At 44.9% G+C, this 15,361-nt stretch overlaps 1 protein-coding gene across 2 annotated transcripts in view; it reads right to left on the bottom strand.

Moving 5' to 3' along the window:
- Positions 1–14,868, bottom strand: part of SCG5 (secretogranin V) — a 58,589-nt gene extending 43,721 nt beyond the window's left edge. For both annotated transcript variants that reach the window (XM_064570709.1, XM_064570711.1), the window contains exons 1-2: positions 12,143–14,868; positions 10,495–10,727 (exon numbers count right to left, since the gene is read on the bottom strand). In XM_064570709.1, coding sequence (XP_064426779.1) covers positions 10,495–10,720 — 226 coding nt within the window. In that variant the 5' untranslated portion in view covers positions 10,721–10,727; positions 12,143–14,868. The remainder of the gene's footprint in view (positions 1–10,494; positions 10,728–12,142) is intronic.
- Between the last annotated feature and the right edge of the window lie 493 nt (positions 14,869–15,361).

Below are 15,361 nucleotides of genomic sequence, written 5' to 3'. Positions count from 1 at the left end.
TCTCCACACACACACACACACACACACACACAGAGATATCTATCTGTAACTTATAATATATTTATAAATACACACACATACACATGTGTGCACACACGCCATTTGTTCTGATTCTCTGGAAAACCCTAACACATCTGACTTCCACTGAATTCCATGAAAATATATGGAGGCTCAAGTCTCTCGCAGGTTCTGGCTTGTATGGAAGTGAGCACTTCACAGCAAGGGTCCTGGAGGCAGAGGCCCAGCACAGCATTTAGCAGTCGTCATCCAGTAAACGGGACCTCGGTTTCTGTGTCCCTCTCTGCCATTAGAAGACAGTGACATTTTACTTAAGGGATGAACTGAAGATGTCAACATGATTCAAAATTCACAGAACTCAAGAACAATCCTGACCGAGGACGAGGACCATCTCTGCTGAAATCAGCTAAAATGCAATAAGCACTGTGTACAATGACTAAGCCTACTACTTTGAAATTGTGACTCTTGACAAACTGTTCCTTTGGGGGGATTCACATCACTTCTCATGGTGCGTAGGCAGTGAGCGCATACTAATTTTTTGTATTGCACTGTTTCAAAGTCACATAAAATGCACACACAACATTCCCCAACAACTCAATATTCCTACTGGGAAATATTGATTTCTATTCTATTGGCTAATGCCTCACTGAAACATTTATTATATAAATATATATTTTTTTTAAGTTTTTATTTATTTATTTGAGACAGAGGGAGAGGAAGAAGCAGATCCCCCACTAGCAGGGAGCCTAACGCGGGCTGATCCCCAGACCCTGGGATCACAACCCTAGCCGAAGGTAGATGCCTAACCCACTGAGCCACCCAGGCACCCCAACATTTATTATATATTTTTAAAGATTTATTTATTTTAGAGAGAGAGCGGGCGTGTATGCAGGGGGAGGGGCAAAGGGAGAAGGAGAGAGAGCCTTAAGCAGACTCTGCACAGAGTGCAGAGCCCAATGAGAGGCTCGATCTCATGACCCTGAGATCACAACCTCAGCCGAAACCAAGAGTTGGTTGCTCAACCGACTACATCACCCAGGTGCCCCTGAAACATTTATCATATTAATCAAAAAAGAAAGTAGACAAAGACAACACTCTTTTCATCTTGAATTATATTTTACAAGTTACAGAGGGATTTTATAATGTAAGTACAAAAATGCTGTAACATAACTAGTAAATAACTAGGAGTTGGATTATATATTCACGCAAGGTAACAGAAAATATATATTGGTCTTTGCCCTCATTCCTGAAATCCTTGTAATTTCTTGAGTGATAAAGAGTACTAGGAATATCTTTTGTTCTAATGCTTGGTCTTTGACTCTGGTTTCTGACACAGGGCTCTGGAAATCCTTATAATTTCCTGGGTGACAGGAGTGTATTTTGTTCTAATGAAGTGACTCCGGGAGGGTTCCTGGGTGGCTCTTAGAGAAGGGTTGGTCACTGGAAAGACAAAGGCGTGATTAGAAGCTTGGGATTTTCAGTCCCGCCCTATTCTCTTGAGAGGAGTGGGGGCTGAAAATAGAGTTAATGATTGATCCTGCCTATGTAATGAAGCCTCCATAAAACCCCAAAAGTACAGGGTTCGGGAACTTCCAGGTTGGTAAACACAGCCGCACGGGGAAGGTGATGCACCCCAACTCCACGGGGACAGAAGCTCCTTCACTCGGGACCCTCCCCGACCGAGCCCTAGGTATCTCTTCATCTGGCTGTTCATCTCTCTCCATATCATATCCTTTAATAAACTAGTGAATATAAGTGTTTCCCTGAGTTCTGTGAGCGTCTCTACCAAACCAGTCCAACAAACAAGGGGTGTGTGTGGGGGGGAGCTCAGATTTATAGCCAGGCAGTCAGAAGCAGGGAGGTATCTCCAGGGAGGTAGTGTCAGAATTGAGTTAAACTGTAGACTATCCAGCCGGTGTGGCCGACTTGCGTGCTGTAGGAAATCACATGTGGGGTCGGACGTGTTGTGAGTATGGTATCAATCAGTGGGACAGTAAAGGGGAGACACAGTAGGAAAACTGAGTTTTTCTAATACAATTCATAAAGAGTTAAAATTATCTGATATTTTAAAACATCAAAAACCATATAGGCGAGGTGTATGAGATATATAAGATGGCAAAGAATAGAGATTTGGGAAGCCGATTGCATTTCCTTCTTGTATTCTTATTTTAATTCTGAGCATGTGGCTTGGAACAGTGCAGAGTGACTGCAGATACTGAGACCCAAACCTCCAAACTTTGCCACACCGCAACGCCCCTCTGCCTCTTCCCTTTCTCCCAGTGGAGGAAGGGCTGGACTTGGGCCACCCGTGCTCCAGTTCTCATCCCCTCCCATGTGCTCAGGAGCTTTCACCTCTTGGTTATCTGCCCTTTGTGCCACGTCTTCTGCACCCCCTCTCCAGTGGTTCTGGCCAATCGGCACTTAAACAAGTTCAGATCTCTCCCATCCTGACACACAAACCTAAACAAAAACCTTCTTCAGCGCTATGCCACTCCCCGCTCCATTCCCTCCATAAGGATTACTCAGTCTTCACCCCCTTACCTGACCTCCTGGGTCATCTTCCCTGTCTCCTGCCCGATGGTTTCTGCCCGAGGCCCCGCTCCACCAGTGAACCCTTTACACCCGGTGGCCCTGGTTTCAGGTGACCTCTCTGCAGATTTTTACCAGGGGGACTACTGCCCATTCCTGAGACACTCCTTCCTTGTTTTCTGTGCACGTCATCATTCTGGTGTTTTCTGGCCATTCTGCTTGCCCTGTAGGCTCTTCTACCTGGCACTCCTGTAGGAGTCTTTCAGGCCTTTTTCTTAGGTGCTCTGCTCTCCCTCCCTGACCCTTGCCCAGGGTCACCTCCCCCATCCCCATAGCATCAGCCACTGTGACCATGGGGACGACCATGACATCTCTCCCTTTGCCCCAGCATCTCTCCTGCTTCGTATACAGCTACATGCCTCCTGGATGCCTGTCCCTGGATGCCCCAGGGCAACTTAAACACAACACAAAAAAACACTCATTATTTTCATCTTCCTGTCCTGCCTCCACGTCCCCCCAAAAACTCCAAATCTCCCCCTTCTCCTTTTGAATTTTTCACTATCTGTGCAATTGACCAAGATGAGAAACTGGAAATCATCCAGGGACTTTTTTAAGGATCTGAGTTAAGGGTGGGCTGAATGGAACCCCAAAGGACATGGGCCAAACTGGAGGCCCTGGCCTCCTCGAAGAGCCAACCCATTGCTCTCACTGGCTCCCCCAGGATGGGGGGGCAGCCTAGAAGGATTTTAGTCAGGATATCGGGGTCAAGAGTCAGCCCCATTCTTTCCTCCAACTGCAGAGAGGCTAGCCAGAAGCTGAGGCCCCAGTGCTGTTCAATGCTGAAGTCGCTCTCCCCTCCAACCTTCAAATGGGAAGCCACTGCTGCCCCCGTGTGGCAAGATGGAGGCACTGCAGTCCTTTACAGAGGCCAAAGGCTGGCTAAGGCCGCTTAGAATCTGCCCCTTCAAATAGGCTTTACCTTACAAAGGACTCTTTCTCCCCTTGATATTTATTAAGAAAACAATCTTGGTTCTCTTTATTTTGAAATGAAAAAACTGAGGTCCAAAAGTGAGTGTTGTAAAAAAGAATTTTGGCATTTTTATGCTTGGCAATACGGCTTTAAAATTATCTGAAACCATCAAATGCCAGTGTTCATAAATTTCTATCCGGTGGTTTGTTATCTGGTGTTATCAGAGAGGTGGGCATCCGGTGGCCTAGACCTGTGAAGAAAATAAACCGGTGGCGCTGAGGAGATCCTCTTTTACCTGACGCCGTTAACATTCTGAAAACCAAAGCACATTTTCTGGTTGGGTTCTTCCGAGGCCAACATTAGTGTCAGCTGGAAGAGCCACTCCTGACTCCCCAGAGTCTCTGTCCCCTGTAAAATGGCTCTCTGAATCACCTTGGCCGGCTGGTGGCTTTACTTGTTTCCGGGGCCAAGAGAACAACGGTAGCCATTCGGGTAGGTCACAGGGACCCGTGAGCAACTTTGGGCTGGATGGCCACTGCTGAAACGCACCGAAGCCCGTCTGAACGGTACCCTAACCGGATGTGTCAGCAGAAATCCCATCAGGGGAAAGCCATGAAAGCCTGGAAAGGTGGTGTTCGTAGTCCACCGAGTGAGATGAGGCAGGCCCGCTGTGTGGCTACTAACAGCACCAGCCGGCTGCCAGCCAGCGAGCAGGCTCAAAGCCCCATGTGACACAGGAGAAAACGAGGGCTCAGAGAAGCTCCCAGGGTCACACAGAGCTCGCGAACAGCATGGCCAAGCCTCAGCCCCCGTGTTCTCTTCTCTCTAAAACCACAAGTTGATCCCCGTTAGTCTTTGTGTTTCCATTTTGCTCTGGGCTAACAACGCCTGCGTTTGAGAGATGCTCCTTACCAAGTCACCTTTAAGGTGCCTATGGAGAACTAAAAAATAACCACCAATGCTCTCGGATGGCTTTGGCAAATGCTTCCTCCCCAGTGACGACTGAACAATTAGCAGTTAACCAGAGGCTGGTGACCAAGTTTCGGGAATCCTCTGATACGCGGAGAGTCTAGTTGGCCCCCTGCTGGTTCAGTGCTCGAACTGCAAAACGTCCTTCCTGTGTCTCAACAGGCAGGAATACAAAGGGCACCAACCTTGTACGGCGCTCGTCAGTCACCACCAAAGTAAACAGACTTTTTGCTCATATCACTGAGCTCTTGGCAAAAACTTCTAGGCAGATTGTTTTTTAAAACTCAGATTAGAAATGAAATATCTGCCTCGAACTGAAAGGAGAGAAGTCTCAACAGATCCAGATGTCAAATAGTATTTACTTACCTGTTGCTGCTAAATATATGCATTTCCCCCCCATAGTATGTATATATTCATTCTTCAAATATTTACTGTGTGCCTACTCTGTGTGTAAAGTAGTAAATAAAACTGTCTCATGGAGCTTACATCCCAAGTGGGGAGACAGACAGACAACGAGTAAGGAAACAAACACTAATGATAAATTTTAAAAGATGCTATGGGGGTTAAAAAAAAAAAAAAAGAAAAAAAGCACACCGTGACAGAGAACGGGGGCTACTCAGAGCAGTGTGGTCAGGGCAGCCCTCTGTGAGCAGGTGACTCTAAAACTGAGACCGAAGAGGAAGGTACACCATGCAAAGTGGGAAGAACAGATGGTGTGAAGGTGGAGTAAGCCCACTGGTGTGACCAGGGCTGGAAGGAGGTGGGGTGGGAGCGGGCGGTAGAGCAAGGTCGGGGAGGAGGGTGTGCAGCAGGTGTGGATCCTTGCAGGATGTGGTAGGAAGTGTTATTTTTAACCCAGGTGCAATGAGAAGGCACCGATTGAATTTTAACCCTCGAGAATGACACTGATGGGATTTAAACTTGTATTTTTAAAGTTTAACCCTGCCTTTCCTGTGGAGAAAAATTTGAAAGAAACAAAGTCGAAGTGATGCGGTTTCTAACAGACAATTTCATAAATTCATGCCAGGCACAATGGTATCTTGAACCAGGCTGTTTGGAGCAGAGCCAGAGAAAAGAGAGGGCAGGCAAACACAGATGTATTTTAGAAACAGAAATGAAATAAATTGCTAATAATTTGGGTATGACATGGAATGGAGAAAATGGAAGGATTATTCCAGGTTTTTAGCCTGCATGCATGACTAAGTGGTGGCAGTATTCATTTTGACAGAAAAGACTGACATAAACAGGTTGAGGAAGGTGGTGGTAGAGAGATCAGGATTGACATATGATAATTTAGCAATTCACAGAAGCCTCTAGATATACAAGAAACAAGTTTGGGTTGAAAATACGAATGTTGGCGTCATCAGCAAAGAAATGGCATTTGGAGTCAAGGGAAAAAATGAAATCCTCTAGATAGAGAATTGAGAAGAATAAAAGAAGTAGAGCCAGCACTGAGCCCCGGAGAACTTAACCCTGGAGAAGGAGAAAACTGCCAAGGAGACCAGGAAGAAAACGGTTAACGGGGAAAAGGGAAAGGAGGAAAGCCAACGGTGTGCCATCTTGGTGCAAAAACCAAGAAAGAAAAGGGTTTTAAGAAGGTCAAGTGTGTTGACTGCTGCTGAGGTTGAATAGGATGAAGACAGAACATCGGTGGATTTGGCAAGACAAGAACTCGTCCAAGGCATCTCAAAATTAACCTGTGGAAAACTGAACTTGAACTCTTCCCCTGGAGAGGCTCAGTGTGTTCCTCTTGGAGAAAAGTGTTCCTTTTCAGTTCCTCAGGCCAAAATCTTGGTGTCACCCCTGACTCCTCTTTCTTTCAGTTCCTGCCTCCAACCCACCAGCAAATCCTGTTGGCTCTAGCTTCAAAATACACCCACAATCTGCCCATGTCTCGCTACCTCTCTATCTATCATGCTAGTATATCTACCCCCCCCCCCCCCAGATTATTATAGAAGCCTCCTAAATGAGCTTCCCCATTCCAGTCCTCCCTCCCCACAGGAAGATTTTCAATACAGCAGCTGGAGTGATCCTTTTCAAGGATATGTACTCAGAGGACAAGCCGAAGATCCTGTGAGGAGACCTGTCCCCACGTACCCAGCCTCCATCCTCCCCTTCCTGCCGTCACCCAGGCTCCTTCCGACCATCCTCCTGAGTCTTGGGCTCCGGCCACACTAGCCTCCTTGCTTTTGCACGTGCAGCTCTCTGCCTGGGACGTCTTTCTCTACGTATCACACGGCTCACTCTCCAACTCTCAGAGCTTGGCTTATCTTCCCAGGGAGGAGCCCCCTACCCCTATTTTAAGTTGTTTCCTCCAACCCCCTCCTCTGCTTTATATTTTTAGAGCACTTATAACCATTTGACTTATTATATATTTTACGTATCTGTTTGTTTAGGGACTGTATCTCTCCTGTCTTGCCAATCTTTGATGTTCATCTTTCTTTCCCCGGTATCTAAAACAGTGCCTGGCATTCAAGAAATACTTGTTGACCTGAAAAATAAGGGGCAGGAACCATGGACGAGGAGAGAATGGGAGGTGGGGAAGCGCCATCGTAGGCGGTGAACAGATGCTGGGAAAGGCAGCAAAAAAAAAAATGGTACAATAACTACAAGGGGTATGAGATCAAAGGAGGGACTAAGTTTTCTAATGGGATATATGGGTAATTTATACTGATCCTATATCCTATACTAAAAGACTAGCTTATAACCCTATGCTTGAGAGCTAATATATATCTTCACTAATGAGATTAATCTGAGGATCATAAGATTAATTAATCAGAATAGACAACATAAGGGAAAATTATCTTCAATGTGCCATTTATTAGATAATAAACAGCCCTTCCTGCAAGGGACTTAGAGTCCAGTATAGTCATCTAAAGTGTGATGATGATTCATTCAAAAATGATTTCACAGTAGTGCAATTATACATGCGAACACCTTTTTTTCTGAAATGGAATATTACCTGCTCGCAGGTAATAAATTCAAATTCAGGCAGTAAATTCAAATCCTATCCCCAAGGTAAACGGAAGCTTAGAGAAGTTAAGTAATTTGCTGGCGTTGAAACTCATGTGTCTTTGCCAATAGTCTACGTTAAATATGTGTTAATATTCACACCAGAATACACGCTTTATGTCTATTCTTTCTATAAAAATCAGGAAAAAAAACCCTTTTCTAACTTGGTCCTTCATAATAAAATCCTACAATAAATGTTGGAAGGGATGTAAGAGATACTACACATATGGATCGAAGCCTGGGAATTGGGCGCCTGGGTGGCTCAGTTGGTTAAGCGACTGCCTTTGGCTCAGGTCATGATCCTGGAGTCCCGGGATCGAGTCCCACATCGGGCTCCCTGCTCAGCAGGGGGTCTGCTTCTCCCTCTGACCCTCCCCCCTCTCATGCTCTCTCTCTATCTCATTCTCTCTCTCAAATAAATAAATAAAATCTTTAAAAAAAAAAGAAGCCTGGGAATTAGCAGGAGTAAATGAGCAGAGACAATGCAAACAAATGGATGAACTGAACCAATGCTACACTCACATAAATAAATATGAGATCACCTAACAAATTAAGTGCCAAGGTCCAGGACTGGGAAAAAGCCAGGCTTCTTCTTTTGTTTCTTTTCTCCCCCAAAGTCTTTGGACTATTTTCTATTAGCTTTCATCCAAGCTGTAAAAGGCAGAATCCTAAAGTGACCCCCAGGATTGCCACCCTGCATAATCCTCTGCTTCTGAGTGTGGGTGAGACCTATCAATATAATGGGGTATCAGTCCCTTGTTAAATGACAAAGGTGATGGGATGGCCACTCCCATCATTACAATTAGGAGACTAAAGGGATATTCTCCCTCTGGCTTTGAAGAAGCAAGCTGCCCTGTTGTGCTGGGGCCCTGTGGCTTACGACCTGGGGTGACCTCTAAGAGCTGAGAGGGACCCTGGCTGACAGCCAGCAAGAAAGGACCCCAGTCCTACAGCAGCAAGAAACTGAACTCTGCCAACAACCTTAATGAGTTTGAAAGACGACCCCAAGCTCCTGCCAACACCTGGATTTCAGCCTGATGAGACGAGCAGAGGACCCAGCAAACCCAAGCCAGATGCCTGACCAAAAGAAACCGTGAGATAATAAATGGGCATTATGGCAAGATGGTAAATTTGTGGTAATTTGTTATAGCGTAATAGAAAACTAAAACACAAGCCAATCTTCATCCCTTACACAGACACTTTGAGAGGTGACCTAACACGGCCATGACCTCACATCATCCCAGGGGATCATAATGGAAACAGAATTTTTCATTCTGAATTGTCCTAATTGTCCTGCTCTTTCAAACCTCCTTGCCTTTTCTCTTGGTATTATTCCCTGCTGAATTCCAATTCAGACTTCCAAACCCAAGTCAAATGTTGCTTCTCCAAAGAAGTATTTCCTTATAGCCATGCCCATCCACTCCCAAGCACAACAAATTAATTACTCCTATTCTTTGCTTCCATGATAGCAGCTTGTCTGGACATCTCCCCAAAACCCTGCCATGCAGGTGCATTGTGGTAACCTTTCTTTTAGGACACAGCTGCCCCAGTCCCTGCACCGGGGCTGGCGTGGAGTGGGTGCTAAATAATTGGATACCGAGTAAAGAAAATGAGGCTCTGGAAAAACACAAGCCTCGCATGCCCAGGGAGCTGCTATTTCTCTTCCATACAGATGACCAGGCATCAGGTATTAATGGAAACTTGGAAAGCTTTCTCCATGACAACAGCTGGGTGGCTAATCAAGCACTTACTGCGCTAAAAGGGCAGATATTTACTGTCCAGAAAAAGCTGGTCTGAACTGGATAGGTGTGCTAGGAGCAACAGGTAGCAGGTGCCGGGAAGGACGGAGATTCTTCCTAAAGGGGTGGCATGATTCACTCTGATTTAAGCCCTGTGCTAGGTTTGCACGCTTGCCGATTCAAATTATCTGTTAATCCATTCCTGATATGCGATGCCAACCTAAACAGACAACAATCCCACAGAATTAGTTTTACTCAATGGCTTGCAACCGTGGGTAACAAGACAGAAATGAGAGTCATTTTTCGCCCACATCCATGGCATTTACAGGCCTCCAGGGCAGATAGCATTTTTAGGAAATCACAGACTCAGGCAAAAGGATGCATCATCAATCCATACAGAATAGCATTTGCTGGTTATGTATTTTGACAAAACTCAGAAAGAATTCACATTTTTTCCTCGGAACCCCCTCACACGGGCAAAAGTCTGGAGTGCTCCCTTGCAGTTAACCTAAATTAACCATGCTACTGCTGTAGGACTCCCCCTCACTGGAGAAAGAGATTGTTTCAGAATCAGAGAGGATACAAAGCAAGGCATGGAAATAAGGCACCTGCTTGTCACCAACTCCTAAGAACTAGATGCAGATTCTCTCTATAGGTAAATCATTAAACAACAAAGTACTGCTTTTTAATAGAAGTATTACAATGACATTGCCAGAAACTTCAAAAAGTTCTAGGGGGCAATGGTCTTGCCACACTAAAAGAATTTAATTAACATCTGTAATAATTAAAAATATTTCAAAAACGTTTTTTGACACAAACTCAATGTCAGTACCTCTTTCAGCTTCCTTTGTGTTTAAACAACACCATCCCTAAGAATCAAGTCAGATCCTATAGGTCCTGCATTTTAAGGATTTTTTACAAATACTGATTGGCAATGACTCAGAGAAGGAGCCAGCTGGTGACACAATTTCCTAATGATCAGTATGGGAGAAGACGCAGGGTCTGGGTTCTAATCTTTCTTTAGGGATAACGCTAGATGCTCCTTTATTCACTCAAATATTAATGTACCAGACTTTGTGCGAGGTGCTAGGGCTACAGCTGTGAGTTAGATAGATAAGGTCCTTGTTCTCTTGATACTTATATTCTTATGTGGAGGCATGCATGTATATACTGTGAAGAATAAGAAATGGGAAACGGAGGGAGGAAATAAAGTTTCTTCAGCATGTATTATTTTAAGTACCAGAATATAGTAAATACCTTCAATGCTCTGTGGGCCCACAAGATTCATGGCCTGGTGTGCTGGATACTCTACCCGTGGTCTGGCAATGCCCAACTGCTCCATAACGCCATGGAGCAGCCTCTGGATATCTGTTTCCGAGACCCGGTCAGGGCTCCTCGGGCTATACGCAGATGTTGGAGTCCATCCAAATGTCAGCCAAAACACTAGGCCAGAGAGCATGGTAGAAACCATCGTGGAGACCATTTTTCACCTGCAGAAAAAAGACCAAATATGTATCGATTGGCCACAATTGGTGACTGTGATGATCAATCACGCAAGTGAGTGATTCAAGGACCACCCACACAACGGGGGCTGCAATGAAAAGTCCTTAGGGGTTTGCTCTTGCCTTAAGTGTCCAGTCTGGGTAGAACACCTGCTGTGGAATGGTATTAAAGAAACGAAACAACCCAAGATAGCCAATTCCCTCTGCACATGGCAGCCTTGGGAAGACTAGCCAGGAATGGCCGTTCTCACTCCTTTTCTTCTCCTTGCAGCTCCCTGAAAGTGCTTCATTACCCCTAACCCCACCACCCTCTCCTCTCTTAGCAAAGCAAGCAAACCAACAAACAAGAACCGGCTTCAATTTAGAGAGAGGGAGAGGGTCATCGGGAGTTTTCCCAGTCTCGGGGGGAAAAGGAGGTTCTGAGGAAGGAGTCAGGAAGACAAATGGTAAAGAAGCACAGAAAGGTTAGGAGCAGTGGAAGACCTCCAATACATGTGAGATCTTGAAGGGGATGAAAATACAGCCAGCTCAGGCCTGCTCTGCAATCTGGTAGGAGAGAAGAGGCAAGCTTGCTCAGCCACATACTGGCTGAGCGATCCTGGGCAAATGCCTCTGCTTCGCCTGCAAAACGGGCATGAAGAAAGCATCTGTGTTATAGGGTTGTGGTGAGCATCAGCACAATGCCAGGCAGAGCCCCCATACTGTCAATATGATGCTGGCAATATTGTCTCATGGTTCTAGAGGTTAGAACTTGAAGACATGGTCATGATGAGAGGAGAGGGAGAAAACTGCTCCGGGGAGTCAACCCGTCTTAAATGTTGGCTTCTCTGGAACCAGAAGCCTGCAGAACAAGGGGACAAATATTCATGCAGCTTCCCTCTGCAGCTGCTGAACCTGTTTAAGACCGATGCTCAGGCAATGGCTGTGCAAACCCTCCTTTTGACCATTCTTCTATGGAGGGGACTGGGGGATTCATTTTTTTCCTTGAAACTGCAATATTCATAACCCCCATTTTTTTCCAAGCCACCCCTAGATATGAAACCTTGTTCCCCAAATTGCTGAGACAGAAAAGCCTGCGATTCTGACGTAAAAGGCCGGAGGCAGACACCAACCTCTCCAGCCATCTCCATCTTCCCCTGGCCTGCTGTGAACGCAGGATGTCTTTGTTTCGTTTGAACCCCTGGCCAACACCGTTCTGATTTGATGAGCTACCCAATTTCCTCCCTCGATACTCTTTCCCTCGTATTTATAACCGAACCTTCTAATCCCCACCCATTCTTTGTCTGCCCCCAGCCTCCGGCTCAAGGATTTCAGCAGGACGCCCCCTCCCCTCCCCATCCTGTAAAACCCGCGCGTCTCGGGTGGGCTTCAGGGGGTCGAGCAGGCATCAACGCAGGACTCACCGATGGGCAGCGGGAGGATTCTGCTGCGGTCCGGGCCTGGGCGGGGGTCGAGCTGCGGGCCGGGTGAGCCGTATCGCGCGTGCGTCACCTCCCTCCTCATCTTAGCCCCGCCCCCACCGCTCCTCCAGCAGGTGGAGGCCGCCGGGCTCCGAGGCCCTGGAGCGCGACCCAGATGCTAGCACCTCCTGCCCTGAGCCACGCAGGGTTCAACCCACGCATTCCACGTACACATGTCCTGGAGACTTTTATCTATCGACCCTTGCGGAAGTAATTCACCTTTTCTCAACCAATTATCGAAACAATGTGTCAGCTCGCCACTTTTGCCCTTCACCAATGCCACATCTTTAATTTTGCCACTTCCCATCTTTTTTTTTTTTTTTTTAAGTCTTCTTGGTTGGAGAAGGGGCAGTGATAGGAGAGACAAAAGATGAAGAGGTCCTAAGAACTTTTAATGATGGTGTACCCATCATAAAGGTGTTTCAGGAGCCCTTTCACTGAGCAGGGAAACTATGGGGATTTTTAATACGAGATGTTAGAAACTTCTGTTAGAAGCGATACACCAAAAACGCATGAAAACCTCTAGGAACATTAGTTCTGAGTGTTATTTCTAAACTTCCAGACCAGCTATCAAGATTTCTTTAGCCTGAAGAGAAATTGAACTTCCTGCGCATTGCAGAAATTTATCCAGGTAGACCCAGAATTTTTTGTTGAAGACTTATGGAACAATCTTGAACATGTGAATTTAGTCCAAATACAAAGTTGAGATGTAAAACCATAAAATAATTTCTTTCGAAACTGGGGATGAGTAAAGTACCCTGGGGGCCAGAGAATAACTATCTTGACGAGGCTAGAATCCAGATCTCTTTACCCTAGCTCTATGCTGCAAATCCATGCTCAGCTGTAGCATCTTATGCAAATTAGAGGGGCCCACAAAACTCATTCCCAAGACACATGGCCTTTTGGTTAAAGCCAAGCCCCCTCCCTAGTGTCTTTGCTTCCATGGATGCTCGTTTCCAGCTTTTTGTTTCAGTGCATGCAAATCAACAAGACAAATGCGGACTATTATTGGTTTTAGGCTCAAAGACCATGCTGGGATTTAATATTATTTACACATACTGAAGTTTTTCAATTCAGAATTTTATCTTAATTGTTTACTGTTATCTTCATTTTGTGCTTGGAAAAATGGAGAAGACATTACAATTTACGGCTTTTGTGTTTAATGGAAATTATACACCAAAAGGTTTGCTTCATATGATATTTGGTATTTTAAAAACATATATATCCTGGACTTGATGATGATCAAACACCAATATTAAATTCTAAGTGATTATAAAATGTTGCCAGCCTACTAATTTAAGTCCTTTTTTTTGTTGCTCATGGTAAACAAATTTGTATGAGATCTTTATTTACACTTGCAAGAACAAAGTGAAAGTAATCCCTTAAGTTAGTGACTATGTACCATAATTGTAACTGTGTTAACTTGACCTATCACTTGACCAGATATTCTCATGAGCAATATTATCTCCATTTTATATAAAATAAAGAGATTAATTCTAAAATTTAACTTTCCTGACTGTCCAAGCTACTCACCTTCATAGTCCTCCTATACTGTTAGCTTTCAGCTAACAAAAGTGGGAATGACATGTGGGTGGTTTTTTAAATTTATTTTTAATATTTTATTTATTTATTTGTCAGAAAGAAAGAGCAAGCACAAGCAGGGGGAGCGGCAGGCAGAGGGAGCAGGTTCCCTGCTGTGCAAGGAGCTCGATGTGGGACTCAGTCCCAGCACCCTGCATCACAACCCGAGCTGAAGGCAGACGCTTAACTGACTGAGCCACCCAGGCATCCCAGGGTAGTTTTTTGCTTTTGTTTAAGATTTTATTTATTTATTTGACAGAGAGAGACACAGCGAGAGGGAACACAAGCAGAGGGAGTGGGAGAGAGAGAAGCAGGCTTCCCGCTGAGCAGGGAGCCCGATGTGGGGCTCGATCCCAGGACCCTGGGATCATGACCTGAGCTGAAGGCAGATGCTTAATGACTGAGCCACCCAAGCGCCCGTTTGTTTTTTTTTTTAATGAATATCTTTCATTATTATCAATCTCAGAAAAGCCACTAATTCAGGTAATTGTACAGTTAATCTCCTGTGCTTTCTTACTGGACTTCACCCATACCCATGGGTATAAAATAACATTAGTACATTTTTAAAAGTTTATCCAGAGCGGAGGTGAAGTTGAAACAATTGCTTTGAATCAGACACCATATATTTCAGAGTTTATGAGGGTTTTCTATCTCCACTTACTATCAGAAATATCATAAACACCTGAAATGCATATCCAGTTTACATCACAAACCTGTTTTGATGTCATAAAACATGGTATTTATCGGGGCGCCTGGGTGGCTCAGTTGGTTAAGCGACTGCCTTCGGCTCAGGTCATGATCCTGGAGTCCGGGGATCGAGTCCCGCATCGGGCTCCCTGCTCAGCGAGGAGCCTGCTTCTCCCTCTGACCCTCCCCCCTCTCATGTGCTCTCTCTCATTCTCGCTCTCTCAAATAAATAAATAAATCTTTAAAAAAAAAAACAAAAACATGGTATTTATCTACAGGTTTTCAGTCTTTATATAAGTCAAATTCTTACTAGTAGTGAGGGGGCACCTGGGTGGTTCAGTCGTTAAGCGTCTGCCTTCAGCTCAGGTCATGATCCCAGGGTCCTGGGATAGAGCCCCACATCAGGCTCCCTGCTCTGCGGGAGGCCTGCTTCTCCCTCCCCTACTCCCCCTGCTTGTGTTCCTGCTCTTGCTATCTCTCTGTCAAATAAATAAACTCTTAAAAAAAAAAAAATTCTTACTAGTAATGAGAAAGGGTTGATTCCTAGGTAATACAAAAATAGGAAATAGCTTTGAAATAAAACAGATGTATTGCTATCAAGTAGAACTTGGTAAAGCAGACACATCTGATGACTTTAAATTTCTCTGTAAATATGGGCTGCTCTGAGTAGATGTGCAATGCTGTTCTATTCTGCTCCACTATCTGAATGTGGAGTTCTAATAACTGACCTACAAAACTATCTGTAGTGGTTCATTCTGCCTACAACATTCCTTCCTCTAAAACCTCGAGAATATCCACCATTGTTGACATTATTCTTTCCTTAAGCACTTGTAACTTTTAATAATTTAAAATATAAATTTAGAAAGATTTGCTTGACAATTTGGGTCAAATTCT

This window comes from Mirounga angustirostris, unplaced genomic scaffold (assembly GCF_029215605.1).
Source record: "Mirounga angustirostris isolate CCGP_5_RB_7025 unplaced genomic scaffold, mMirAng1.0.hap1 SCAF_9, whole genome shotgun sequence".
Lineage (NCBI taxonomy): Eukaryota > Metazoa > Chordata > Mammalia > Carnivora > Phocidae > Mirounga > Mirounga angustirostris.
Note: the sequence above shows the minus strand (reverse complement) of the source record. Positions and strands in the feature narration are given on the sequence as shown.